General features: G+C 50.3%; 1 protein-coding gene across 1 annotated transcript; it reads right to left on the reverse strand.

The window, feature by feature from the left end:
• Nucleotides 1–4,930: 4,930 nt before the first annotated feature.
• Nucleotides 4,931–7,802, reverse strand: ANKRD33 (ankyrin repeat domain 33). Its single transcript, XM_032876542.1, has 4 exons — nt 7,594–7,802; nt 7,246–7,375; nt 6,926–7,066; nt 4,931–5,637 (listed from the first exon to the last, which is right to left on the reverse strand). Exons 1-4 carry the CDS (start codon nt 7,759–7,761, stop codon nt 4,931–4,933), a joined length of 1,146 nt encoding a protein of 381 aa, XP_032732433.1. The 5' UTR covers nt 7,762–7,802.
• Between the last annotated feature and the right edge of the window lie 3,938 nt (nt 7,803–11,740).

An 11,740-nucleotide genomic window follows, 5' to 3' on the forward strand; every position in this document is an offset into this window, starting at 1 on the left:
GTCCTCACAAGGCTGACTGACATCCCAGTGTGTCCGAAAAGCCAACGTTTCTGTCCCTTTTGTAGGAGCCCCTGTTGGGCAGGGTAAGGGTGCGCACGCACATGCGGGGAGCAGGCTGGCAGCCCTCAGTGCTGTGGGGACAGGCAGGGGGCTGAGAGTGCCCCGGGTGGGGGTGCGCAGAGTTTCCAGGATCAGCTCTGAGAAGGCTGTCTGGAATAAGCATGTTTCCACTTCAGGGCCCACCAGAGTAGCATCCTGGGATCATGGGGGTATGCCACGGGGTTCCCAGGACATGTCCCACTGGCCTTCTCCTCAGAGCCACCCCCTTGGCCACACCCCTTGCAGATCAGCCCAGTCATAAAACCTGTTGTTGATGGGGCTGCTGACTGTTGGCTGGGCCACACTCGGTGCCCACATAGCCCACTCCCTGTTTAGGCTGCAGGACAACCCTGGGAAGTAAAGATTATATACTATCACGGCTGAATGTTACAAATTAGGAGACTGAGGCTGGGAGCAGTCCTGGGTCATGGAGATGGTCAGAGGCAGAGCTGGGATCCAAAGTCAGGAGTCGGCCTGAGCAGGGCGCTTTTGCAGGGCCATCCTCTGCACAGTCAGGAACCTGGCCCTGGGTTCCCCCGCCTCCGCTGACGGGGACTCCATGCGGAGCTGCAGGAGCTGGGCTGGCATGGGAAGAAGCTGGGATGTTGGTGGAGAAGCTGGGATGTTTGGGCAGCACAAGCAGAGCAGCTCACATCGGTGTCTTTCCTCTCTGGAAGCCTGAAAGGCTGTCAGAAGCTGTTAGAGGATTCTAGACAAAATGCTTGCTTGGCCTGGGCAGGGTACTTGTGGGACTGCAGACCTGGGACTAGAGCTGCCCCAGGGTGGCTGGGGACCGATGGTGGGGCTCCAAGATGGAGAGGCTGCTTCTGCGGGAGGATGACTGCCTACTTGTGGAAGCCCCCAACCCAGATCCAGCCCATGCTGGCCGGGAGGGAGAGCGAGCCACGGAGGGTTATTTCTCTGGTCCTTAAGATTCTGACGTCCCCCCCTGTGCCTTAGGACAACTCAGGCTGGTTAAACGTGGCAGGAAGAGGCTCAGAAAGCCCAGGCAGCCGGGCCGTGGGCAGAGGCCATGTGCCGCTGTGGAAAGGAAACAGACTCCAGGGTCCACAGACGTGAGCTCCGAGTGCCACTTCTCCTCTACCAGTTGGTGACCTTGTGCAAGTGGCTTAATCATAGTCTGTTCCCTTGACTATAAAATAGGAAGGTCATGAGGATTCAATAGGGTAATGGTGATGCTAAGGCCAGGACAGTTCCAGCTGGCTGAATTCTCTCAGCGGCCCCGTGCTGACATGTTAGTGTCACCTCCATGGCGTGTGTGAGAGCCTGGAGGCTCAGACAGGCTCAATGACTTGCCCAAGGTCACCAGCCATCTCCCAGCCTGAAGCGTGTAACCACCACACTGTTCCAAGCCGGCAGATGTAGTTTCTTTCCGTCTTCGATGGGAGGAAAGGACCCCAGCTCCATCCCGGAGGCCCAGAAATAGCTCAGTCAAACTCAGTCCCCCAGGACCCTTCCATAGTACCTCAAATCTTGGTAGCACTTTACAGTTTAATGGGACCTCTTAACTCAGATTTACTAATGGATCTTTCCCAAAACCCTGTCTTCCCCCATGAACAGATGCGAAAACAGAGGCAAGAGGAAATTGTCTTAATCACAGGTAGGAAATGGTAAATTAGCCTGGAATCTAGTCCAATCCACCATAGTTGCCTTCAGAAGCCTCCAGCAAAGGGAAGTCTGGGTGGCTCAGTCAACTGAGCTGCTGACTCAGCTGCAGCTCACGTCATATCTCAGGGTCCTAGGATCGAGCCCCATGTCACAGTGGGCTCCACACTCAGCAGGAGTCTGCTTCTCTCTCTCCCCCTCTCTCTGTGTCCCTCCCCTGACTCATGCTCGCGTGCTCCATTTCAAATACATAAACAAATAAATCCTTAAAAAAGAAACAAAACAAAACAAAAATAACCCCCTGGAGAAATCACACACTGCCTAACCCAAATAGTCGCTCTCACCTCAGTGTGTGTCTCCATGCTCTCCCCTATTCAAAGAACAGGTTTATTTTTTAATTTTTCAAAATTTAGTAATACATGACTAAAAAGTCCAAATGTTCTGTGTAGAACAATTCCGAGTAATTTATGTGGATACTCCAGCCCCAAGAAGATGGAATGTAACACCCCACTTCTTCAATGTGGGCTTCATGTAATGACTTCCTTCCAAAGAGCATGATCTAGGGAGGGGTAAAAGAAACATCACAGGGAGAAACCCTACTTCAGCCAGGTGATCGAGGTTCCCTCAACCGTGATGTTCACAGCACGTACCCTTCATGGGATGCGACGGGAATGGCAAGTCACCTCTGTGGTCTTCCTCCTGAAAGTCCATAACCCCAGTCTCCTCATGAGAAAAACATCAGATAAATCCCAGTTGAGGGATATTCTACAAAACATCTGATCAGTACTCCTCAAAATCATCACGGTCATCAGAAACAAGGAAAATTGGACAAGTTGTAACAGTCAAGAGGAATCTACAAAGGCATGACAACTAAATGTAATATGATATCGCGGATGGAATTCTGAACAGAAAAGGGACATCAGGGGCGCCTGGGTGGCTCAGCGGGTTAAAGCCTCTGCCTTCAGCTCAGGTCATGATCTCAGGGTCCTGGGATGGAGCCCAGCATCAGGCTCTCTGCTCAGTGGGGAGCCTGCTTTCCTCTCTCTCTCTGCCTGCTTGTGATCTGTGTTTGTCAAATAAATAAATAAAATCTTAAAAAAAAAGGAGGGGGCGCCTGGGTGGCTTAGTGGGTTAAGCCTCTGCCTTCAGCTCAGGTCATGATCTTGAGGTCCAGGGATCGAGCCCCGCATCAGGCTCTCTGCTCAGCAGGGAGCCTGCCTCCCCCACCCCAGCCTGCCTCTCTGCCTACTTGTGATCTCTGTCAAATAAATAAATAAAATCTTTAAAAATAAATAAATAAATAAATAAATAAATAAATAAATAAATGGGACATCAGGGAAAATCTAAGGAAATCTGAAACAAGTTTTGACTTTAGTAATAATGCGTTAATATTGGTTCACTAATTGTAATGCACGTACTATACGCATGTTGACAAGAGGTCACGGAGTATGGAGTGTGGGAACTCTGCACCATCGCCACAACTCTTCTGTAAATCTGAAACTGTTGTAAAAAATGAAGCTTTTTTAAAAAGTCTAAAGTTTCGGGGCACCTGGGTGGCTCAGTTGTTGGGCGTCTGCCTTCGGCTCAGGTCATGATCCCAGGGTCCTGGGATCGAGCCCCCACATCAGGCTCCCTGCTTGACAGGAAGCCTGCTTCTCCCTCTCCCACTCCCCCTGCTTGTGTTCTCTCTCTCTGTCAAATAAATAAAATCTTAAAAAAAAAAAAAAAAAGTCAGGGGTGCCTGGGTGGCTCAGAGGATTAAGCATCTGCCTTAGGCTCAGGTCAATCTCAGGGTCCTGGGATTGAGACCTGAGTAGGGCTCTGCTCAGCAGGGAGCCTGCTTCCCCCTCTCTCTCTGCTTGCCTCTCTGGCTACTTGTGATTTCTCTCTCTGTGTCAAAAAAAAAAAAAAAGTCAAAAGTTTCAAAAAGATATTCAGTGAAAAGTTTCCCTTCTGCCCTGGGTCAGTTGCTCAATCATCTTGCTGAGCAAACGACCACGTTTCTTCCCAGTGAGGTTCCAGTGAGGCAGCAGGGCACCAGTGGAGAGCCTGGCCTCCACAACTAGATGGCTGGCTCTCAATCTTGATCTCTACCAGTTTCTAGCTGTGTGACCCCAGGTTAATTCCTTACCTTCTCTGTGTCCTGTGTCCTCAAAGATAAAATCCTCACAGGATTATTGGGAGTGTTAAACACATTAATGTGTATAGTAAGCACCTTACAAATGGTTGCTTTTACTATTGCAAATAAACAAGCAAATGCATTAAGAAAAAATACCCAGGGGTGCCTGGCTGGCTCAGTCGGAGGAGCACGTGATTCTTGATCCCAGGATTATGAGTTTGAGTCCCACTTTGGGTGTGGCGATTACTTTAAAAATAGAATCTTAAAAAAAAAAAAAGTGAGAAAAAAAACTATAAATAAGACACACAAAAAATTACTAAGTGCCTTTTCAAGCAATTTTAGATCACTGGCTAATAACCCCACCTATGGGTCATCAAGGGGAAGTAATTTTGTCTGACATACTATTTACTCTTTATTAGGGCCCAGACCTTACATAAAGTTAAGAGGTTAAGCTGTTGAAGACTGATAAATAGCAAACTATTTTTCTCTGGCAGAACAAAAAAGTGATGGTTTTATTGCTAAGTAGGAATTAAACTTTTTTGTACCTGCCTTTCCAATCTTATTCAGACATTTTTCTCTCCACTGTCAGGTAATGGTTTTTCCTTTCCCTCCTTCATTCCTTCATTCACTATGTAGTTAAATACACCCTGGTACTCAGTATACGTTTGTATAACGTAAACCAGGGTCAAGTTTATCTCGGTGCACATTTTCCCTTGACAAACAGTAGCACGCCATCCACGCTGTTTCACCCCTTGATTATTTACACTTAATACATCTCGAAGAGAGTTTCATATCAGAACATACAAAGCTTCCTTAACCTTGTTTTACCACTGTACAGAATATATCCTATGGATGTGCTATGATCACACCCATAAGGAACTTAGCTAGTTGCCTTGCTAAGTTGATGGACACTTAGGTTGTTTTCACTCTGATGATTGCAAACAATGCCATATGAATAAGCTCTCAAGGAGAGCATAGAAGCATTTGTATGGAGAGCAATGGGAAAGCAGAAAGGGCTCTAGAGGGTGAAGGAGCCTTAGGGAGGGACCTGATCACCTGCTCTCAGCCTGGCCTCATCCATCTTCCTCACCTATCTTCCTCCTCCTCCCTCCTCTTCCTCTCCATCCTGAGCTCCTGGTATCTCCAGACAGGAAGGGCTAGGCTTTGATTATCTCTGCGCCTGGGCTCTGGCTTGTACTGTGTGGAAGATGAGGGTGCCTTAGAGAGGCGGATCTTGGGGGTTGGGGGCCTGGGGCTGCTACTGTCCCTGGGCTGTAGCCACTGAGGGCACATACTCAGCACACCCTGACGGCTCTGGTAGGGGATGAGGACCCGGGAGCCAGGGACTACCTGGGGGCGCTGGGGGGCTGGGGGAGGGGGTGGGGCAGTGCCTAGCAGCTCTGGCACAGACTTGCTTCGGGTGCCCAGCGCAGGTGGCCGGTCAGGGCACAGGGTGTGGCAGGCCGTGGTGAGGAAGGGACTGGCCAGGCTGGTCGTGATGGTCACGAGGTGGTCCAGGACACCCCCCTCCTGAGGAGACTGGGCAAAGGGGAGGCTCAAAGTGGCCTGCAGTCGCTCTAGGAGAGATGGGGTAGCCTGGGCCTGGGCCTGGGCCTGAGCCACAAGCCCAGGCAAGGCTGGCCACTCGGGCTGGTAATGCTGGCTCAGCTGCTCTATTTGGGGGCGCCGCAGCAGCGCCCGGATCCTCTGCACAGTGTCGAAGCTGTCGGTCAGCAGTGCCCACTCTAGGGCCGTCTTGCCCCGAAGAGGATCCACCGCTGTCAGGTCAGCACCTGGGAGGGGGCACAGGAATGACATGGGATGGGACAAGGACTGGCAACTTGCAGAAGGGCGGATTCTTTAGCAGCGGGACTGATTTTGGGGAGGATTACAAACCACAGAGGCCCCTCCTGCTGCAGCTGGAATCTGGGAGCTGTGAGCAGCTACAGCCTCAGGACAGTATCAGCCCCAGAGCCCGATCTCCTGTTTAAGACTAAAGAAGAAGGGGTGCCTGGGCGGCTAAGTCAGTTAAGCCTCTGCCTTCGGCTCAGGTCATGATACCAGAGTCTTAGGATCGAGTCCCGTATGGGGCTCCTTGCTCAGTGAGAGCCTGCTTCTCCCTCCCTGCCACTCCTCTTGCTTGTGCTCTCTTTCTCCCCGAAATAAATAAATAAAATCCTTAAAAAAAAAAAAAAAGACTAAAGAAGAAAACAGTAAAGTCCAGAGAGTAAAAAAGACTTCAGAGAGATCTGGTGGAGGGGCCTGCAAACCTAGAGCAGAGTAAGGAGCCAAGGAACAGATGGTGGGCAGGTCGCCCAGGACAGGGGAGGCCTGAGTGGCACATGCTGGGCAAGTGAAGGGGGGTCCTGTGGGCCCCCACTCCTCATTCTTCTCATCACCACACCCCTCTAATCTGGGCTGGGGGGATAGCAGTCATTTTGGGGTAAAAGGAGGTTGCAGAGTTTTCTCCCTTCTCACCCCAAACACAGTCAGATGGGATAGGGAAAGGAAGAGTTGGAGGCCAGGGGTCCCCAGGGTGACCAACAGATGGTAACCCCACCTGAAAAAATAGTGGAGGCCCAAGACTTCATGAGCAGTGTGAACTTTATCCCAGAACAACTCCACTCGGCCACACGCCTCAACTACGTATCATCGTGTCCCTGAAATCCTGGCTTGTCAGAGACGGAAGTCATCCCAGAGAAAACCAACACCCTCATTATACTGGTAAGACCGGGAGAGAGAAGGCATCTGCCCAGGGTCACTTGGCTAGTGGCTGAGGCAAGACTAGAACCCAAGAGTCTGGTTCCAGATATCAGCATTTATGTTTTTTCTAGCTGGTCTAGGTTTTCCTCCCAAGCTTTCTTTTCTGAGACCAACATTCACAGTGTAAACAGAGACATCAATAGCTGGACTGCGTTGATTCTGAGAAACTCAAGCACACTCCCCTCCTCCAGGAAGTCGGCCTAGATTGATCCTCCGTGTCCACCTCTCCTCTCTGTAACTACACGGCTGACTAAGCGTCAGGCTGGAAGGCTTGGGGAGGGACTGGTGGTCACAAATCCCGGTCCAGGCCCCATGCACCTGCCATGAGGAGGGCAGCCACGCATTCCGAACGGTTCCGCACAGCGGCCTTCATCAGTGCTGTTAGCCCCCGCTGGTCTCGGCGCTCCAGGTCCAGGCCCGGGTAATAGTTGAGCAGAAGACTCACCAGAGGCACATGGCCTGCAGAGCACCAAGGACAGAGCTTAGCTCTCCCCCAAAGAGCGTGATGAAGCCCCAAACTCACCCTCCACCAAACACAACAGTCTCTGCGGTGGAAGAACATAATACAAAAAGTATGGGATTGTGACCCTGTCTGAAGTGGGGGAAACTGGTGGACGGTAAGGTTAACAGTCTCTCACCTGCTTGGGCAGCCAGCATGAGGGCAGTGTCCCCTTCTTTATCCTGCTGGTTCACATCGAGGAAAGGGCAGCGGCTGAGCAGAGCCACAACACTCTCGAAGCCTCGGTAGCAGGCAACCATGAGACCTGTCTGGGGGAGGAGCAGCTCAGCCCCTGCGATTTTTTCCAGGATCTCCTTGGGGCCCCTGTGCCCTCTAAACCCACATCCATCCCAGAGACGTCTAGCCTCTGTTTAGACCTACCCTCGACCCATCCCTTCCTCCCATGGATCCAGGCACTGGATGAATGTCCTGTGGCGAGGACATACGGTTGCTCTACCTGCACTGGGAAACACCTGAGGTAGCTCACCCTCCCATTGCCATCCACCTGGGTGGCCTCTTCAGGGGAGACCCCACCATCCAACGTAGCTTGAAGCTGGACAGGGTCATTGCGGACACAGCCCCAGTACAAGGCCCCCAGCCTACAGCCTGGGGCAGGGGTCTCCGGACCGGTGGGGCAGGATGAAGACTCAGACATGCCCAGCCCACCCCTGGGCAACCCCGGCTCTTCCTCTTCCAGCTGGGGCAGGGGTGGGGGTGGGGGGCTAGAACGCCCGGTCCTCAGCCTCACGCAGCTGGCACCTGTAACACAGAACGGAGGGGAACAGTGTCTCCCTGTACGCCAGGGAAGGGTCCCAGCACCCCACCCAACTTAAGAGAAGACAAACTGTGGGCAGGAGCCCTAAGAGGGCAGAAGTGGTTCGCTGTGAGGATCCCAGTGAGAGTCAAGGAGAGGGGCGGTCTTCTCTTTCCCACGGGACCTTACCCAGGTGTGGAGGCTCCCTAGGAGGCGGTCATTGCCGGGGCCCGCAGCAGCCCCCAGGCTCCTGGGGGCACACTCGCGGGATCTCCAGGGCAGCGGGAGGAGGACTCTCTCTCTCCAGGAAGCAAGGCAGGTAACAGATGGCTGGACTTAGGGAAAGAGCCGCTGCAAACACCCCGGGGCTGAGCTGGATCAAGCCGGGTCAGTAGCGGACGGGAATGGGCGGGGGGAAGGGGAACCGGGAAGGGTGGGTGCCCTCCTCTCCCAGAGACCTGGACCGGCCGGAGAGCCCGCCCCCTAGTGGGCGGGGCCCAATCAAGGAGGCTCCTCCCCCGCGGAGGCGGCTCTGGAGTAAGACCCCACTCCGCCAAAACGTGCTCACATTCCGCCTCCCGCACCGGTAGCAGACCTTTCCGAGGCTGGAGGATCCTGAGGGGTCCCTACCTAGAACGGGCTGGGACTGGGGGAGGTGGGGCTCCGGAGGTTACCAGGACCTATTTTTTGTTTGTTTGTTTGAGGTTCTGGGGAAATTAAAAAATAAAGAATTGTCCAGTTAGGAGGACAGTATTATGGTATAGTAAGTTTCATGGACTAGTTTTGGTATGGTAAATTCAGTATGTAATATTTAGACTGCATTAAAATTACAATAACTGATTTACATTATTTACAATTATGTATTAATAATTATTGAAGCATTCTTTAAAGTAAATTAAAACTAAATATTAAATTTAATGGGTCAGTTTTGGACCTCAGGTGTAGAAAACGGAGCCAGCCGTGGTCATCTGTTTATATCACTCCCACCATCAGCACGTACGAGAACCTTTTTATTTTAGTTTATTTATCTCTTTCTTCACAGATCCCCCACAGCCTATTATGCTCCTGCTTTCCCTTTATCAATTGGCATGTATATATTCTTGAAAATGTAAATTGCATTAAAAAAGGTAGTGTTGGGGCCCCTGGGTGCCTCAGTGAGTTAAGCCTCTGTCTTCCGCTTGGGTCATGGTCTGGGGGTTCTGGGATCTAGCCCCACATGGGGCTCTCTGCTCAGCAGGGAACTCTGCTTCCCCCTCTCTCTCTGCCTGCCTCTCTGCCTACTTGTGATTTCTCTCTCTCTGTCAAATAAATAAAATCTTTTTTTAAAAAAAGGTAGTGTTGGTTTATGTATGTTTTTTAAATTAGTTTCAGAGGTAGAGTTTAGTGATTCACCCCCTACACACAACACCCAATGCTCATTACATGAAGTGCCCTTCCCGATGACCATAACCCAGTTAGTCATCCCTTCCTCCCCTCCACCTCCCCACTAGCAACCTTCAATTTGTTCCCTAGAGTTAAAAGTTTCTTATGGTTTGTTTACCTCTCTGATTTCAGTCTTATTTTATTTTTCCCTCCCCTCCTCTATGTGGTTTATGTATGTTTTAACCTGCACCCTAGAATTGTGTGACAGACCTCATTCTGTTTTTTTTTTTTTCACTCCATGCTTTTTTGGAGATGGCTCCTCATTGCTTTCTATGCAGTGTATCTGTGGGGAGTGTCTTTGGTTTTAAGTAACCGAAAGCTGGTCTCCTTGGTTTGGTGGCTGCCAACATTGATCCAAAACTCCTTTTCATGTTTCTTCTGAACTACAGGAGCTGGAAAACCAAAACGACACTTCCTCGATTCCCTTGAGCCAGGAATCCGTGATTTAGGTTCTGCTCTTGTGCAAGACATAAATTTGGAACAGAGCTAAATACCACAGGACATGTGTTTTGCTGTCACAGAGCAGGACAGATGCAGTGGGGCTCTGGTGAGGATCTTCCTGATTCATCAGCTTCCTCTAGTAATGACTGTTGCTTCCCGATCACAGGCAGAAGTCATGTGCTTCTCAAAGCTGGGAGTTGTTTCTGAACCTAGAACCTGTTTCTCCATTCCTTTATGTCCAAACTGGCCACATCTATTTCTGTTGCCTACTGTTGAGCCCTAATGGCCACAAGTGGCTTAACCAAATAGGGGTTTATTCTTCACACAAGATTAAGAAGTTCAGGGATAAGCTGTTGTTGATATAAACTGATGATGGCAGGGCCTTCTCTGGGAGCCTCTTGACTTTTCCTCATGGCCACAAGATGGCTACTGTCCCTCTAGCCATCACAGTAAAATGTGGTGAATGCATGCTATGGAATTCTTTCAGCAATTAGAAGAAATCTACCAGATTATGTGTTAGACATCACTAATTAGAGGACACAACCCCTATCTGTGACCCCCACTTCTCTCTAGTCACATTTTAGTTAAGTATGACCGTGTCTGGTGGAGGAACACAGTTTTGGCCCGTGAAATGCAAGCAGTAGTCTAATGGCTAAGGCTCCTGGGAAAATCTTTGCTCTCTTGATAAATGACATAGGGGCATATCCTTTACCTTTCTTTCTCCGCTCTTCTTCCTGCTGCATTAAAGTTCCACTGTGAGCGTACATCAGATTTTTCTTTTTTCCTTTATTTATTTATTTATTTATTTGACAGAGACACAGCGAGAGAGGGAACATAAGCAGTGGGAGTGGGAGAGGGAGAAGCAGGCTTCCTGCTGAGCGGGGAGCCCGATGTGGGGCTTGATCCAAGGACCCTGGGATCATGACCTGAACTGAAGGCAGACGCTTAACGACTGAGCCACCCAGGTGTCCCTCAAATGGGTTTTAGACGTTGCAACTGTACTATGTACATTTCTGTTAGCTTTATCTGTGGTGAGCTTCACTGAAAGAAATCCTGGTTTTGGGTACACCTGGGTGGCTCTGTTGGTTAAGCTTCTGGCTTTGGCTCAGGTCATGACTCCTGGGTTCTGGGATAGAGGCCCAAAGCAGTGGGCTCCTTGCTCAGTGGAGAGCCTGCTTTGCCCTCTGCCCCTCCCCCTGCTTGTGCTTCCTTCCTCTCTCTCTCAAATAAATAAATAAAATCTTTTTTAAAAAATCCAGAATTTTGATGTGGTTAAATTCATCAAGATTTCTCCTTATGCTTTGTGCCTTTGGGTCTTGTTTAAGAACTTCTTATGGTGGGGCGCCTGGGTGGCTCAGTGGGTTAAAGCCTCTGCCTTTGGCTCAGGTCATGATCCCAGGGTCCTGGGATCGAGCCCCGCATCGGGCTCTCTGCTCTGTAGGGAGCCTGCTTCCCCCTCTCTCTCTGCCTGCCTCTCTGCCTACTTGTGATCTCTGTCTGTCAAATAAATAAATAAAATCTAAAAAAAAAACAACAACAAAAAAGAACTTCCTATGGGATACCTGGGTGGCTCTGTCAGTTAAGCATTTGCTTTTGGCTCGGGTCATGATCCCGGAGTCCTGGGATCGAGTCCTACATCAGGGCTCCTTGCTCAGCGGGGAGCCTACTCCTCCCTCTGCCTGCTGCTCTCCCTGCTTGTGCTCTCTCACTCTCTGTCAAATAAGTAAATAAAATCTTAAAAAAAAAAAGATTTTACTTATTTATTTGATAGAAAGAGAGAGAGACAGGGCACAAGCAGGAAGAAATGCGGAAGAGGGGGAAGCAGGCTCCCCACTGAGCAGAGAGCCCAACGCAGGGTTCGATCCCAGGACCCTGGGATCACGACCTGAGCCGAAGGCAGACATTCAGCTGACTGAGCCACTCGGGTGCCCATCTTGCTGCCTTTAAAATCTTCTCTTTGTCTGTGGTATTCTAAGTTTTTTTTTTCTTTCTGTTTTTTAAAGGTTTTATTTATTTA

The sequence above is a fragment of the Lontra canadensis genome, unplaced genomic scaffold, assembly GCF_010015895.1.
Source record: "Lontra canadensis isolate GAN:19392208 unplaced genomic scaffold, GSC_riverotter_1.0 scaffold59, whole genome shotgun sequence".
Classification (NCBI taxonomy): Eukaryota; Metazoa; Chordata; class Mammalia; order Carnivora; family Mustelidae; genus Lontra; species Lontra canadensis.

Excerpts from the sequence above, each read along its gene's own strand:
- ANKRD33 (XM_032876542.1), bottom strand. The coding sequence starts at position 7,761 with ATGTCTGAGTCTTCATCCTGCCCCACCGGTCCGGAGACCCCTGCCCCA. Across the intron at positions 7,067-7,245 it reads CATGCTGGCTGCCCAAGCAG|GCCATGTGCCTCTGGTGAGT; the intron begins GTGAGAGACTGT and ends GGTGCTCTGCAG. Across the intron at positions 5,638-6,925 it reads GGCTGCCCTCCTCATGGCAG|GTGCTGACCTGACAGCGGTG; the intron begins GTGCATGGGGCC and ends GCCCCCTCCCAG.